The sequence below is a fragment of the Erpetoichthys calabaricus genome, chromosome 5 (genome assembly GCF_900747795.2).
Source record: "Erpetoichthys calabaricus chromosome 5, fErpCal1.3, whole genome shotgun sequence".
NCBI classification, from domain to species: Eukaryota; Metazoa; Chordata; class Cladistia; order Polypteriformes; family Polypteridae; genus Erpetoichthys; species Erpetoichthys calabaricus.
The window spans coordinates 86673510-86689233 of record NC_041398.2 but is presented as its reverse complement, the minus strand read 5'-3'; the positions used below and the strand labels follow the sequence as shown (position 1 = coordinate 86689233).

General features: G+C 38.3%; 1 protein-coding gene across 1 annotated transcript in view; it reads left to right on the top strand.

Annotated features, from left to right (window-relative positions):
• The window catches only part of LOC114651774 (uncharacterized), a 145365-nt gene that overhangs the window by 60344 nt on the left and 69297 nt on the right, over nucleotides 1–15724 (top strand). Inside the window, exons 12-15 of the mRNA XM_028801735.2 lie at nucleotides 645–848; nucleotides 7079–7225; nucleotides 8987–9097; nucleotides 9904–9987. Of these exons, the coding sequence (XP_028657568.2) occupies nucleotides 645–848; nucleotides 7079–7225; nucleotides 8987–9097; nucleotides 9904–9987 (546 nt within the window). The remainder of the gene's footprint in view (nucleotides 1–644; nucleotides 849–7078; nucleotides 7226–8986; nucleotides 9098–9903; nucleotides 9988–15724) is intronic.

Here is a 15724-nt window from a genome sequence, read left to right as displayed (position 1 = left end):
TCGCATATAAGTCAGGTCTTGAAACCCTAAAAATCGATAATAAAATCAGACCCCAACTTATACGCCTGTTCAAAAATATGACACTTAAATTTTTGTGTTTTTCTATCATCTTCTTGCTTCCTCCAGTCTTGCACCAGTTTCTCAGACACATCGAATTTTGTTGCAGCAGCACAGTTACCAATTTCTTTCGCCACTTCAACGACGTTTAGTTTAAAACCAGCTTCATATTTTCTTCTGATCGAACGCTCCATCGTATATAAGGGATGCTCTTACGATAAAGGTGTATGAGGGTGTGAGATACAAAAAACATAAAAACACTACAAATGTTGCTTCAGATTAGTTCAGGTATTACCGTGTAGTCATGTAGGCACAATAGAAAGAAAAAGGCAGTGTGCTCCATGGTTACTCTCTCAGGTGGGCATTGGCATATTGTAATCTCTTGAATTAATAGCGTGAGTTTTCCACGTTCGACTTATATGACCACCATTATAAAATACCGGAAATTATACGGTAAAATCAAGCCCCGACTTATCCGTGGGAGAATTTAAATGCGAGTATATACGGTAATTTTGTTGATATCCAAAATTGTATTAATAATATGGAAAAACAATGAAGGTGTAACATATTTTGTAATGTTCCAAAAGGAGAAACTGCGGGAAATGATTACTTTGACAAACGTATCTGAAGACAATAAGAAACTCCAAGAAATGAAAATTGCAGCTGTGAAAGATATTGTTGTCTTTGCTCCATGCAAACTTCTCTGTGGTGGAAAAGAACTAATAGAAATGCCTGGAACAGATGAGTCTGACCCTCTTGCACAGTATGAAATTGGCAACATACTAGATAAGGTAAATGAAATGTGCTGATTTCTTGGTATATGAGAACAAAGCATCACTGTTAATAAGGATTTTATTTATTAATTCTGTTTTTACAGTAATGTCATGATGTAAGTCATTCCTGTTTCACTTTTGTTCATGTATGTCAAGAATAAATTGTTTAGAAAAAAAAATAATTTGGCAGTATTAGACACATATCGGGGACCATTCTGGGATGGGATGCTAGTCCGTTGTACAGCACAATTATTGCACACAGTGTACAGTATAGTTAACCCAACATGGCCATGTTTGCAATGTTGTAGAAGACTCAAAAAAATATGAAAAAATAAATAAATAAATAACAAATGCCTAGTGACAGTTTGAGGTAATTCACCAAGGTTAACGGAAATATTATGGCATTGCATTAGTCACTGTGCAACATTAAAATAAGATAAGAGAAATAATAAATAATGTATTTAAGATAAAATCTCAGAATTTAATTTTTTTTTAGCCTAATCATTGCTGACTCCCCTATTACTAATGAATTTGGATTGTTTGGTTGATTCTTAACAGTTTAGAAACTGCTTATCAGCCTGGGCTCCAACATTTTAACAGTACAATTTCTTCAAGAAAAAAGTTAAAGTAGTAGCATGAGGTGGTTATAACAAAATCTAAATAAAGCTATGTTTTAGCTATTTGTTACAATTTTGGGCCTAGAAATTGCAAAGATGATCATGATGTTTACTTCTAACATTGTTATAATTTTTAAGTGTTGTTATGCCTACAATGCTAAATAGTATTGCCAGTAAAACACTAGTAATATTTTTTTTATTTTGTATAAAACCTTCCTCAGAACCAATGTCTTTAAACATAACATTAATAAGATAACAATAAAACACTGACCCAACAATGAAGTAACAATAACCAAATAAATTAATAAGATAACAAAGCAAATAACTAAAAACATCAACCCAGAATGTCCAAAAGAAAAAATAAAATGTAGAGAAATTTGAGTTAATATGAGCACTGTCAGAAAAGAAAGTTTTTCAGTTCAGATTTGAAGGAAGATTGGGAAATGAATGACCTTCCACCCCATTTGGTTTTGAGGGAACATTAGTAGTTCAGTGCCAAAGGATCAGGATGTATGTGGAGGAATCAAAGGGTGAAGAAATCCAACTAGATAAACTGGGGCCAAATTGTATTTATTTGTTTTTTTTAACGGTCTCACAGATCTCCACATACCTACACATCATTCTTTCACACTAATCTAAAGACTTGTTCAAACTTTAACTTACCGTATTTTTCGGACCATAAGACGCACCACCAGTTTTTAGAGAAGGGAAATGAAGAAAAAAAAGATTCTGATGTCTTAAAACATTTTATGTGCATTAAAACCCAACATCGCAGTCATAAACACATGTAATCAACCCTGTAAAGTGAACAGCAGCATTTAGAACCATTATTAACAAATACAGTCAGCAAAAGACAAAATTACTGTAAAACACAATAACGAGAGACTTCAGTAATAAAATAGAATAAAGTTGAACAGTTACGCTCTTTTAGGTTCTGCTTGTTTTATGAGAACCCCAAGAACTCCTCGTCGCTAGAGTCAGAATCTAGAAAGCTCAGATCCTCACAATCACTAACAGGACTTTCGTCACTACTGGTGCTGGTACCGGTATTTTCATATAACATATCATCTTCAGTCCCATCTAAGGCATTGCTGATGCCACATTTTTTGAAGGAATGTACAATGATCTCATCCTTAACTGAGTCCCATGAGGTTTTCACCCACTCACAAACTTGGGTAATAGTGGGCCTTTTCATTCTTCCAGTAGGTGTAAGATCATGATTACCAGCAGCCATCCATTTGTTCCACTCTTCCCTCATAAACACTTTAAATGGTTTGTTGATGGACACGTCCAGAGGTTGCAGCTGGCTGGTAAGACCACCGGGAATTACAGCTAAATGAGTTTTGACTTCTTTAAAGTTCTTTTTTGTAGTGTCGGTGATATGTGCTCTGAACTGGTCAAGCACTAACAAGGATGGTTTTTTTAAAAGCCCACCAGGACGTTTGGACCATACTTTTTCAATCCAGAGCCTCATTCCCTTTTCGTCCATCCATCCTTTGTCATGGACATGCACCACGACTCCGCGAGGAATTGCTTCTTTTGGAAAAGTTTTCCTTTTGAAGATGAGCATTGGTGGCAATTTAGTACCATCTGCACAGCAGGACAACACAAGAGTGTAATGGGTTTTCTCATGCCCTGAGGTTTTAACGGTTATAGTTTTTGCTCCTTTGTGGTCTACTGTTCTATTGGATGGTACATCAAAAGTAAGCGGGACTTCATCCATATTTCCAATCTGGCTTAGTTCAAATTGATTCTTCTTTCTGGCATCAATGACGAATTTGTGAAAAGACAAAATCTTTTCTTCGTATTCGTTGGGCATTTTTTGAGAAATTTTTGTTTTGGTGCGCATAGCAAGGCCAGATCGCTTCATGAATCTGTAGCACCATGATGGTGAGCCAGTGAAATCTTGAATTCCTTTTTCTACAGCAATGAGTCTGACTTTATTCATGATCATTTTTGTGGAGACTGAGAAGCCATTTTCACGGTGATGTGTGATCCACTCCTTTATGTCCACCTCCAACTCTGGCCACTTTGCAGCATGCCCACGTAAAGTGTGCTTACTTTTGTCCAACTTTTGCAGCTGATCCTCCTGTTTCCGCCACTCTCTAATCATCTTTTCAGAGGGAGGTGGTCCAAAGTGTCTCTCTGCTGCTCTGTTGCCATGTTCCTTGGCATATTTTATAACTTCCAGTTTGAAACCAACTTTATATGTGCATCTCTTCTGCTTGGACATCTTAGTGAGGAGGTGGTACTGGTACAGTATTTCTGCAAAACCTTCAAAATCGTAATTAACTCTTTTAGGGCGGATGTCGACTTTTATCGACAGGAGGGGTTGAAGGCGGATGTCGACTTAGCTGTTAATGGCGACAAATCTCACTGTCACGTCACAGGCATTTCCTCTGTGCTTGGAGGAATGCTAGACTCGTTGACTCGGCAAATAAACATTGCGTGTGCGTGAGTTGCGAAATGTAAACAGGCAAGATGGCACCGACATGTGAAAAGGCAGCGAAGCAAGTGCAGAAAAGAAAACACTCGCATTATGCGCATTATCGCGGAGTCGGACTCTTGATTTTTCAGAATCGGACTTTATTGGCAGTGATCAGGAGATCGAGCAAGAGAGTTAGAAGCAGGCATCAGCTGATCAGACACCAGCCGATGCCGCGCCAGCGGATCTGCTGCCAGTTGCGTGCCTTCGCGCAGCCGATGCATCTACGGCAAGGTTCGCATGGGATAAATACACAGACATTGATCCGTTGAGAGCTGATCTGGCTACCGGAGTTTACAAGACGGCATGGCTTGCTGTTGGACACGGCAGATCACCAGCTGCTGTACTTCAGGCTGCTCTCTCCTGATGCTGCTTTTCAGCTACTGTCAGACGAGACAAACAGGTAGGCAGAGATTTTTTTTGAATCGCGGGCTGCGTTTGCATCGCATTCTCATTTTTCAAAGTGGAAACCCACAACGAAAGACGAGATGAAGCCCGCTGTGGCATTACAAATAGAGATGAGACAGAACTGGTGATATAACTTCAGGGAGCATTGGTCCAAACGTGTTTTGTCCCCTGGTGGCTTAGGTACGTGCTGCTGCAAAGTTTTATTCACTTCTGTAATAAACAGAAGCAAATCCCATGGGGTGAGCCAGGCTATAATGCCATACATAAAGTTCATAAAGTTTCAGAAGATGAAAAGAGGTGACAATACGGTTTTCATGCTGGCAGAAAACTTGGTGGCAGTGGCATGGCATGATGGCAAATGGGTGACTTGTCTCTCTACAGTACACACTAACAATATATGTGAGAAAGTGCAGCAACAGACAATTGAAAAATAGGCACCAAAGCAACACGTATTGTAAGGAGTGCAATGTGGCAATGACTGAAATTGGCTGCTTTGAGCGAGATCAGACTTTGCTGTGTAAAATGTATGTGATATGTATGTGGAATCATAGAGTATGCAGGCTCATACAACATGCAAGACAGTAACATTTGTCAAAAGTAAATATTTTTTGTTGATTTGATATGTTAAACAATTGCTTTGTGTTCTTTTTTAAAAAATGTTAGTTTTTGGAAAAATATTCAGCCCTGGGAGAAAAGAAACAAAAAAAAAATTAGCCCTAAAAGAGTTAAAGAACTGTCAGTAATACCAATACGGTGTCTTTTTAATTCCCCCCCCCCATATTCCATCAGGTGCTCTCATATCCCCCCTCATTCCATCCAGTGCTCTCATATCTCCCCCCCCCACCCCCACACACACATTTTATTACTATCAGGCCTAAACACTGTTACCAGTATAGTGGGGGGCAAGCTGTACCGTAGTTCACAATATTGCCCATATACTGTATGCAGAGACTTTCTGTGATTTACCATAGCGGTAACATTTACGGTACTGTCCCACAGTGTAAAACACTTTCCAGCCTCTCACAAGGCTAAAAGCTGTCAGCAAAGTTCAGTGTTATTTGCCATGATATGTATGGTCATTTTGTTCCAGGCTCAGGCTGACTGAGACTGTGACAGTCTGTCACTACTAGTTCTGAATTTGTCTCAGTTGTATTTTTAATTGTATTAGGGTTTCTATTTATGCATATTCAGTTGTATTTTTAATTGTATTAGGGTTTCTATTTGTATGCATATTCTTGCGCTTTTACCTTCACTCAGTCATTTCACTTGTCATTTACCTCTATTCGTATTTCACTGGTGTGTGCGGTGGTGGCGCTCGACTCGCAACTCCTGTCCTGCCTCAGCTGGTTTCCCCCACTTCCGGGATTGGAACCAGCGTGAGGCGCACACGTGTTCTCACAGGAGGGAGGTCACATGTGCGCCTCACGCTGGTTCCGATCCCGGAAGCGGGCGGACACCAGCTGAGGCGGATGGGAATCGATGAATGATGATGCATGCAGACTGCAGGATCAAGGAAGGGACCGTCACCGTACACTACACTGTACCAGTTAGAGTCCAGTCCCCTGACTCCAGTGAGCGGTGCGGGCGGGGGCGGGAATGGAGCATTGCAGCCAGCAGGAATGATCATGGAAGCAGGTACGGTACTACTACTACCACGTCTGTACCAGGGCAGCAGCGGCGCCTGACTCCAGTGAGCGGTGCGGGCGGGGGCGGGAATGGAGCATTGCAGCCAGCAGGAATGATCATGGAAGCAGGTACGGTACTACTACTACCACAGGGCAGCAGCAGCGCCTGACTCCAGTGAGCGGGGCGGGCGGCCGTGGCGGGAATGGAGCACAGAGCCGGGCAAGTTGAAAATTTTTTTTTTACAGCACATGTTTAGGCTATATTCGGACCATAAGACGCAGGGACTTTTTCCCCCCAATTCTGGGGGGAAAAAAGTGCGTCTTATGGTCCGAAAAATACGGTAAATAGCCTGATAAAATTTGTTACATGAGACGTTATTAACTGGTAATGTCTTTATGTTACATTAGCTGAAAGAAGTAATTTTGTTAGTATAAATATCCTCATTTTTTTCTTTCAGTGCATTCCATTCACCAACCCATTGACAAAGGGTTGCATATTTATTAATTTCATTTATATAGGCATTCAGAAATTTTGTTGTAGACATCCAGTTTGAGGCATTCTATTTGCGTTAATTATCCTTGAAATGTGTCTAAAATTGATTGTAATCCACCAATGCTTATACACAAACAATAATACAATATGAAAATGTTTTTTTTACCAGTATTAAAAAAAAAAAAAAAAAAAAAAAAAAAAAAACTTTGAGGAACTAATGAAAAGCTGTTGTCATTATTGTTCTTAATTAATTGAGCATGCTAAAGTATTCCTAACCTATTGGATATTTCAGTATATTTTATTAATATTAGATCTTTCTATGCTTTCTGGGTAGAAAAGATAAAGGTTATTCCAACACTGAAAAGAAAAGGAAGCAAGAGAAATGCTGTCAAAACATTGTGTGTCTTATTTTTGATTCTTCTTGGTGTTAAAATAACCTTTACCTTTTTTCCTTTCCACGTTGACACAGCCCTTCTGTATGCTGTAATACTGCACGTATTATTGATTTGTAACTTAGTCTTACTGATAAAATCCTTAAATCGATAAAGTTAAACAAAAGTAGTTGTTAAATACATCTGAATGGAACAATTTGCCATTTTCTTTTGTGTTTATTTCTACAGGCCAATGGTACTTTACTTTTGTCAGACTCTTCCTTTAATATAGGAGAAGCAGATGTAAAAGACATCCTTCGAGAGAGCAAATTCCTTCGCAACTTTATAAAATCTCCAGACGAATACATGTTGCTATTCATGGCATATCAGGAAAAGGTTTTAATTTTGTTATCTTTTCCAATTAGAACTATTTAAATAGTTGGAATTATACTTTATATTGAGTACTTTCAATATACCCTAAGTTCTTATCTATAAGCCGCAGCTTATCTAAGGAAAAAAGTTGTGAAAATGAAAAAATAGAATATCGGCTTATACATAAGTCCGGCTTATACAGTAATCCCTCCTCCATCGCGGGGGTTGCGTTCCAGAGCCACCCGCGAAATAAGAAAATCCGCGAAGTAGAAACCATATGTTTATATGGTTATTTTTATATTGTCATGCTTGGGTCACAGATTTGCGCAGAAACACAGGAGGTTGTAGAGAGACAGGAACGTTATTCAAACACTGCAAACAAACATTTGTCTCTTTTTCAAAAGTTTAAACTGTGCTCCATGACAAGACAGAGATGACAGTTCTGTCTCACAATTAAAAGAGTGCAAACATATCTTCCTCTTCAAAGGTGTGTGTGTCAGGAGCACAGAATGTCACATAGATAGAGAAAACAATCTCTAGCAAACAAATCAATAGTGCTGTTTGGCTTTTAGGTATGCGAAGCACCGCGGCACAAAGCTGTTGAAGGCGGCAGCTCACACCCCCTCCGTCAGGAGCAGGAAGAGAGAGAGAGAGAGAGACAGAGACAGAGTTTGTTTTTCAGTCAAAAATCAATACGTGCCCTTCGAGCTTTTAAGTATGCGAAGCACTGTGCAGCATGTCTTTTCAGGAATCAGCTTTACAAAAGATAGCAACGTGAAGATAATCTTTCAGCATTTTTAGACGAGCGTCCGTATCGTCTAGGTGTGCGAACAGCCCCCCTGCTCAATCCCCATATGTCAGGATCACAGATAGTCAGCGCAAGAATGAGAGAAAAGTAAGCAATCTAGCTTCTCAGCCATCTGCGAATAGCGTCCCTTGTATGAAATCAACTGGGCAAATCAACTGAGGAAGCATGTACCAGAAATTAAAAGACCCATTGTCCGCAGAAATCCGCGAACCAGCAAAAAATCCGCGATATATATTTAAATATGCTTACATATAAAATCACAATTTAAATGACCGCTACGCGCGCGTGTTGACTCGGCGACGCCCAGAGCAGAAAGAACGCGCTCCGGCCGCTCCAACCGCGCCATGCGGGGAGTGAGAGAGACGCCAATATCTCACACTCTCTCCCCCTTAAAGAAATTAAATGGGTGCGAGTGAGACCACTGACCTCCCTCCCTTCTATTAGTTATAGGTTATAGTACGTTCGGCTTATCCATGAGTCCGGCTTATCTATGATACGATTTTATTTTAAAAATTCGTATGATTTTTGGTCTCCGGCTTATACATGAGTCCGGCTTATAGACAAGAACCTAGGGTACAATATTTAATGAGCTAAAATTCAGGATCTTGCTAAAGATAATATATAGTGAGTTTGTTGTTAAAGACTATTCTTTTTTTAATAAATTAGCTTCTATTAAATTATTACTTGATACAGTTAAACTAAATATTTTATATTTTGATCAAAATACTGACAAACTGTAGCAGGAACAGAACTGTTTTGTCTGATTAAAATTCAACATTCGATTAACAATACAGTTTGAATTCTAATATGATCTTAATCATATTTACTGCTGTGGTCGCCTTCTGAAAGATTAATTTTGCACCACTGTCAAAGAATGTACATACATTTTATTCTTTATTCCCTTTATTTTATCTGCAAAGCAATAAAATGTTGAAATTATGTTGGCAAAATAAACTGAATTTATATTCACTTTGTAGAATAAAGATATGCAGTTTACAAAGGATGTTAAAATTATGGATCAGGAGTTTATCAAAGAAGAAGAAGAAAAAAATGAAGGAGAAATTGAAGGTCTTGAAAGGCTTCTTGAGGTCTGATTTTATTACAGTTTTATGAATATGTTGTACTGCATGCTAATGTCCATCTCCATAAACTGTTATAAAACCATTCCATTATATTTACCAATATTTTCCTGAGTGCATACACTTGAGAACTCATTATGTTATTTATTTAGATAGTTTACTTTTCTGGTAAATAAATTATCCACACAGCTTTTGCATAGTTGTGTAATATTTTTATTTGGAGCCCTAGATTCAAACTTCAATACATTCTCAGAGACAGTGTTTATAAACTACCTCTGAAACAACTTCAGATATCAATATTTTGTAAAGGCAAATGGTAGAGTGTCTCAGTAGTCTCAGTCCTCATAGAACCTCTTATTTCAATAAATCTAGACTTAAAGGTCTTGTATACTTTGTAAATGATTCTTATTAAAGACTGTTAACCTCTTAACATTTAATAGAGTTGCATACTTTTTAGTTCTATTGTTCCAATTATTTTCTTTGTACTTATGTAACCTTTTCTTGTCTGGAGAAAAAAACCTGTGTTGATTTATATTCCAACAGCTTAATATTAATTGTTGCTTTTTCTTGCATCCTAAATATTTATTACTGTCCCATTTTGTTGTCTAATGTACTTTACCTTTTTTATTTTTAATGTAATATGTGATAGACTTTACAGATATTCCTCAACAGTAGAATCACCACGTCCAATGCCAATTGGCATTGTGTTTTTAAATCTTTAATTGCTGTATTTCATAAATGTGCATATCTTGCTCCTCTTTTCCTTGACTTTTCCCCTACCAAAATGTTACTGTACTGTATTTTTTTTTTTACAGAAACAGCTACCAGAGGATGCCAAAAAGAGTATAAATACTTCTGTGATTTTGCCAGTTTTTCATTCCTCTCTTCTTATGCAAGAGGTAACTAAACATTTTATCCTCAAACTGTGCTATGTATTATCTCATCTCTTCAGTCTGTGAAATCATAAATATAAATAATTGTTTTGAGCAATTATTTGAATAGAACCAAGCAAAGATCAGTTGACTGTAGCTTTTTAATTGTCTTTGTTTATATACCTAAAAAAGATGGAATAAAACTATACTAAAATTTGCAGTATATTACAAATGAATTTTGAAATGTAGATGCAGTTGTGAAGTATAAAAGCAGATGTCTCTTTGCATATGTTTCTGAATGAATACATATATACACTGTATATATTTTAAACACACACACAAATATGTACATATACAGTCGACCCTTGATATACGACCGTCCTGACATGCAAACAACTTGCTTTACGACCAAAATTTTTGTTTTGAATTATGACCAACATCTTGCGTTACGACCCAAATGCGGTCACGTGTATCCGCTTGTGCGATTGTAAACAAACAGCCGAGAGCGTTTGTAAGCGTCAGTCAGAGCCCAGATACATGTGTTTGTGGACGTAATTTTGGTCAGTGCAGTGATTTATATAATTTATTTCGATAATTGCTAAGGAAGTAAGCGAAGGTAAAGAAAGCGATCACAATCGAAACGAAGAAGGAAATTTTGTGGAAATATGAGAGTGGCGTTCGTGTGACCGATCTCGCTATTATGTACAGCATGTCGAAATCCACCATCTCGAAAATTTTACAAAGAAAAGATCTGTATAAGGAAACTCCTTCCAAACAATTACCACCTTCCATTTCATTCTCCTCCTCCTTCCTTCCTGCAAGCCAATGATATCAACTGAAATGGTGAGTACAGTATGAAATTGTTGTTTCTGGTAGGCTAGGCACTTTTTATAACTTTTTGGTTAGTACATTAGAAAAATTATTGGTGTTTTTGGTAAATTATGCACATTATACAACCCTTTTCTATTAAAAAAGGTTAAGTAAGTGTTGCTGTGGGCGGTTCGGAACACATTAAGGGCATTTCCATTATTTCTTATGGGAAAAATAGGCTTGAGTTACAACCAGCCCTCGCGAATGAATTGAGTTCGTAAGTCAAGGCCCCACTGTATGTATATGTGTTTATGTGTATGTATACAGTATATGTGTGTGTATATATGTATATGTGTGTATGTATATATGTATATATATATGAAAAGGAACAGACTCGACACACGTAAAAAGGTTTGGGGCAGCCACCCGTATAATATTCCTGGTTGCAAATGGTTTTTTTGAATAAGACAGATCTGTTGATAGCACTGAGTCCAAGATAGAACTGACGAGGGTTGGGAAAGATGGCAGCTTTAAGTGATCAGACCGGAAGTGATGTAGGGTAACTGGAAGTGATGTTCTTCTGACATCACTCTGTGCGCCGGAAGTGACGTTCTTCTGGGCGCTGGAACCAGGAGTGACGTTCTTCTGGGTGATGGAACCGGAAGTGTCATCACTAACTCAGATAGCTTTTCCCACGGCAGGTCTGTAGAGATAACTGGAGAAGATTTAGTGCACCTCGCCCTCCCTTGGCCTGGCGTGGAATTACCTTTACTTGGTCCACACAACGTCTCCCTACTCGCATGTGTGTGACAATACATACATATACATATATATATATATATATATATATATATATATATATATATATATATATATATATATGGAAGAGAAGGTCTGTGATACGGTTTGCATATTTGCAGTTGGAGATCCACGAAGGGAGAAAAAACGAATCACGTATCATAAAATAGTTTTATTCAGAGAATAATGCTTAGACTTACAAGAATCAAAGGCAATATATACCAACACATTCAGTATGGGGGGGTGGGTGGCGGTGACTAAGTCAGTATGATCAAGGTGGGGGGGGGGGGGGTTGTATAGTTTAATCATTGTTTATATGTCCTTATTAAGTTGGCATATGCTGGGTTTATGTCCAGGTGTCTGTTGATGGCGTTTTCATCTGATAGCCAAGACTTGGCCAACTCTCTGGCGCTTTTTGTACTGGCTTTAAATTTTACTTTTACATTGTCCCAGTTGAATGTGTGTCCTGTCGATTTGGTATGTGCATATATCAAGGATAGTGAGTCCTTTCTTCTGACGGCGTTGCGATGTTCCTGTACACGTGTTGAGATTTTTTTTGACGTTTGTCCTATGTATACAGCTGAGCAAGAATTGCATGGAATACTATACACTGCGTTTCGTGTTTCGGCTGTCGATTTCTTGTTTTTAGCATTAAACAGGACCATGCGCAGATTGTTCGTGGGTTTATGTGCTATTTTGATGCCCCACTTGGTCAGGTTGCGTGCCGTGCCTTCTGACACATTATGATGATACGGGAGTGAATGCCAGGTGGGGTGGGGGTTCTGATTTACGTCGATTGTATGCTGATTCCTTTGGCGTCTGCTGTGTAGACTCCGATTAATGAATGATTTTGAGTATCCGTTCGAGGTGAAAAGTTGAAACAGATAGCGTCTTTCATTAATTTTTGTTTCCTTGGTATTACAATGCGTGTGGACTCATTTAAATAGGGTTTTCACGCAGCTCCGTTTATGAGATACCGGGTGATTGCTGGCGAAGTGTAGAATCTTGTCTGCGTAGCATTGTTTGCGGTAAACACAACCTGACAAAAAGTGCCAGAGAGTTGGCCGAGTCTTGGCTATCAGATGAAAACGCCATCAACAGACACCTGGACATAAACCCAGCATATGCCAACTTAATAAGGACATATAAACAATGATTAAACTATACAACCCCCCCCCCCCTTGATCATACTGACTTAGTCACCGCCACCCAACCCCCCCCCCCCACCCCCCCATACTGAATGTGTTGCTATATATTGCCTTTGATTCTTGTAAGTCTAAGCATTATCCTCTGATGAAGACCCCTGATAGGGGTTGAAAGCTCAGGAATAAAACTATTTTATGATACGTGATTCATTTTTTCTCCCTTCGTGGATCTCCAACTGCATATATATATATAGTGTATATACATACATATACATATATACTGTATATACATACATATATATAGAATATATATATATATATATATACATACATATATATACACATACATATACCCTAAGTTCTTGTCAATAAGCCGCGGCTTATCTAAGGAAAAAAGTTGTGAAAATGAAAAAATAGAATATCGGCTTATACATAAGTCCGGCTTATACATCCATCGCGGGGGTTGCGTTCCAGAGCCACCCGCGAAATAAGAATATCCGCGAAGTAGAAACCATATGTTTATATGGTTATTTTTATATTGTCATGCTTGGGTCACAGATTTGCGCAGAAACACAGGAGGTTGTAGAGAGACAGGAACGTTATTCAAACACTGCAAACAAACATTTGTCTCTTTTTCAAAAGTTTAAACTGTGCTCCATGACAAGACAGAGATGACAGTTCCGTCTCACAATTAAAAGAATGCAAACATATCTTCCTCTTCAAAGGAGTGAAGCAAACAAATCAATATGTCTGTTTGGCTTTTAAGTATGCGAAGCACCGCGGCACAAAGCTGTTGAAGGCGGCAGCTCACACCCCCTCCGTCAGGAGCAGACAAAGAGAGAGAGAGGGAGAGTTTGTTTTTCAGTCAAAAATCAATACGTGCCCTTCGAGCTTTTAAGTATGCGAAGCACTGTGCAGCATGTCTTTTCAGGAATCAGCTTTACAAAAGATAGCAACGTGAAGATAATCTTTCAGCATTTTTAGACGAGCGTCCGTATCGTCTAGGTGTGCAAACAGCCCCCCTGCTCAATCCCCATACGTCAGGATCACAGATAGTCAGCGCAAGAGAGAGAGAACAGTAAGCCGGGTAGCTTCTCAGCCATCTGCCAATAGCGTCCCTTGTATGAAATCAACTGGGCAAACCAACTGAGGAAGCAATTAAAAATTAAAAGACCCATTGTCCGCAGAAATCTGCGATATATATTTAAATATGCTTACATATAAAATCACAATTTAAATGACCGCTACGCGCTCGTGTTGACTCGGCGACGCCCAGAGCAGAAAGAACGCGCTCCGGCCGCTCCAACCGCGCCATGCGGGGAGTGAGAGAGATGGCAATATCTCACACTCTCTCCCCCCTTAAAGAAATTAAATGGGCGCGAGTGAGACCACTGACCTCCCTCCCTTCTATTAGTTATAGGTTATAGTACGTTCGGCTTATCCATGAGTCCGGCTTATCTATGATACGATTTTATTTTAAAAATTCGTATGATTTTTGGTCTCCGGCTAATACATGAGTCCGGCTTATAGACAAGAACTTAGGGTACATATATATATATACACATACATATACATATATATGTATATGTATGTATATATATATATATATATATATATATATATATATATATATCTATACTAATAAAAGGCAAAGCCCTCACTCACTCACTCATCACTAATTCTCCAACTTCCCGTGTAGGTAGAAGGCTGAAATTTGGCAGGCTCATTCCTTACTGCTTACTTACAAAAGTTAGGCAGGTTTCATTTCAAAATTCTACGCGTAATGGTCATAACTGGAACCTGTTTTTTGTCCATATACTCTAATGGAGGAGGCGGAGTCACGTATCGCGTCATCACGCCTCCTACGTAATCACGTGAACTGAAAACAAGCAAGAGATTTACAGCACGAGTCAAACGCGGGAACGAAGGTAAATGACGTTAATTGTTGAGTGTCTTTTAATACTGTGTAAGCATACATATTAACACGTGCAATTAAACGTGTGCATTTACAGGGTGATTTCTCAGGCTTAAAAGCTCGCCTTTTATTAAAAAGGTAAATGCAAACTCTTTTCATTCTGAAGGGCACAAACCACGTTAGATTTCAGCCGTTAAACGCGCGAAAATGTCGGTACACCAGATAAATAAGTGCAACATATTATCAGTTGTATTTTATGCTTACAATACATATAGAAATGTGTTAATCGTTAAATAATAGTATGGGATGGTGTTTTTCGACTCGCGCCTTGATTTAAACGATTGCATGTCTTGGTGGGTTTGCGTAGCTTATTGTCAATATCTTTACACCTGTTTTTAAGACTTATTGACTTGAAACGGGCTTTCACGAAAAAAAGTTAGGGCTTTGCTACAGGATACACCCTCCACAAGTTAAGGAAGTAAAAATAAAAGGTATATATTTCTGTTTTATTTAAACCATTTAAGTTTGTATGCATAGCCCCATTTAGCTGTTTTAGTTTTTTTTTCTTTCTTCAGTAATATTTAATCTCCTTAAAGAAAAACAACATATGCATTTTACTTTTTTTGTATCTCTTTAGTAATATTTTAGTGTAAAAGGATAACCAGTATTTAAACCTTTTATGTTACTTTATAAAGTTATTTTACACAATGTTGAAAAATTAATAAGAAAGCTACATATTTTGGCAGCTGCTGCTTTAATTTTCAATGAAATGAAAAAAGCTCTCCAAGAGAAAACCTCAATGAAGAAGAAACAGTTTGCACTATCTAAAAAGGAGAAACCCTCATTTATAAAGGTTTGCTGCAGATGACTTAACTGAAAATAAATGAATAGTTCCTATGTGTATAATACATATTTATCTATTTGACTTATGCCTTTATTGCAGCAACTTGCAACATCTGAAGTACAATTTGTTACATTACTTTTGTTTTTTGCAGCACAGGCAGGTGAAGTGACTTCCTCAGGGTCATACAGTGGTGTCAGTACCAGGATTTGAACTGACAAGCTCCGGGTTTGCTGAAATATTACTGAAGAAAGA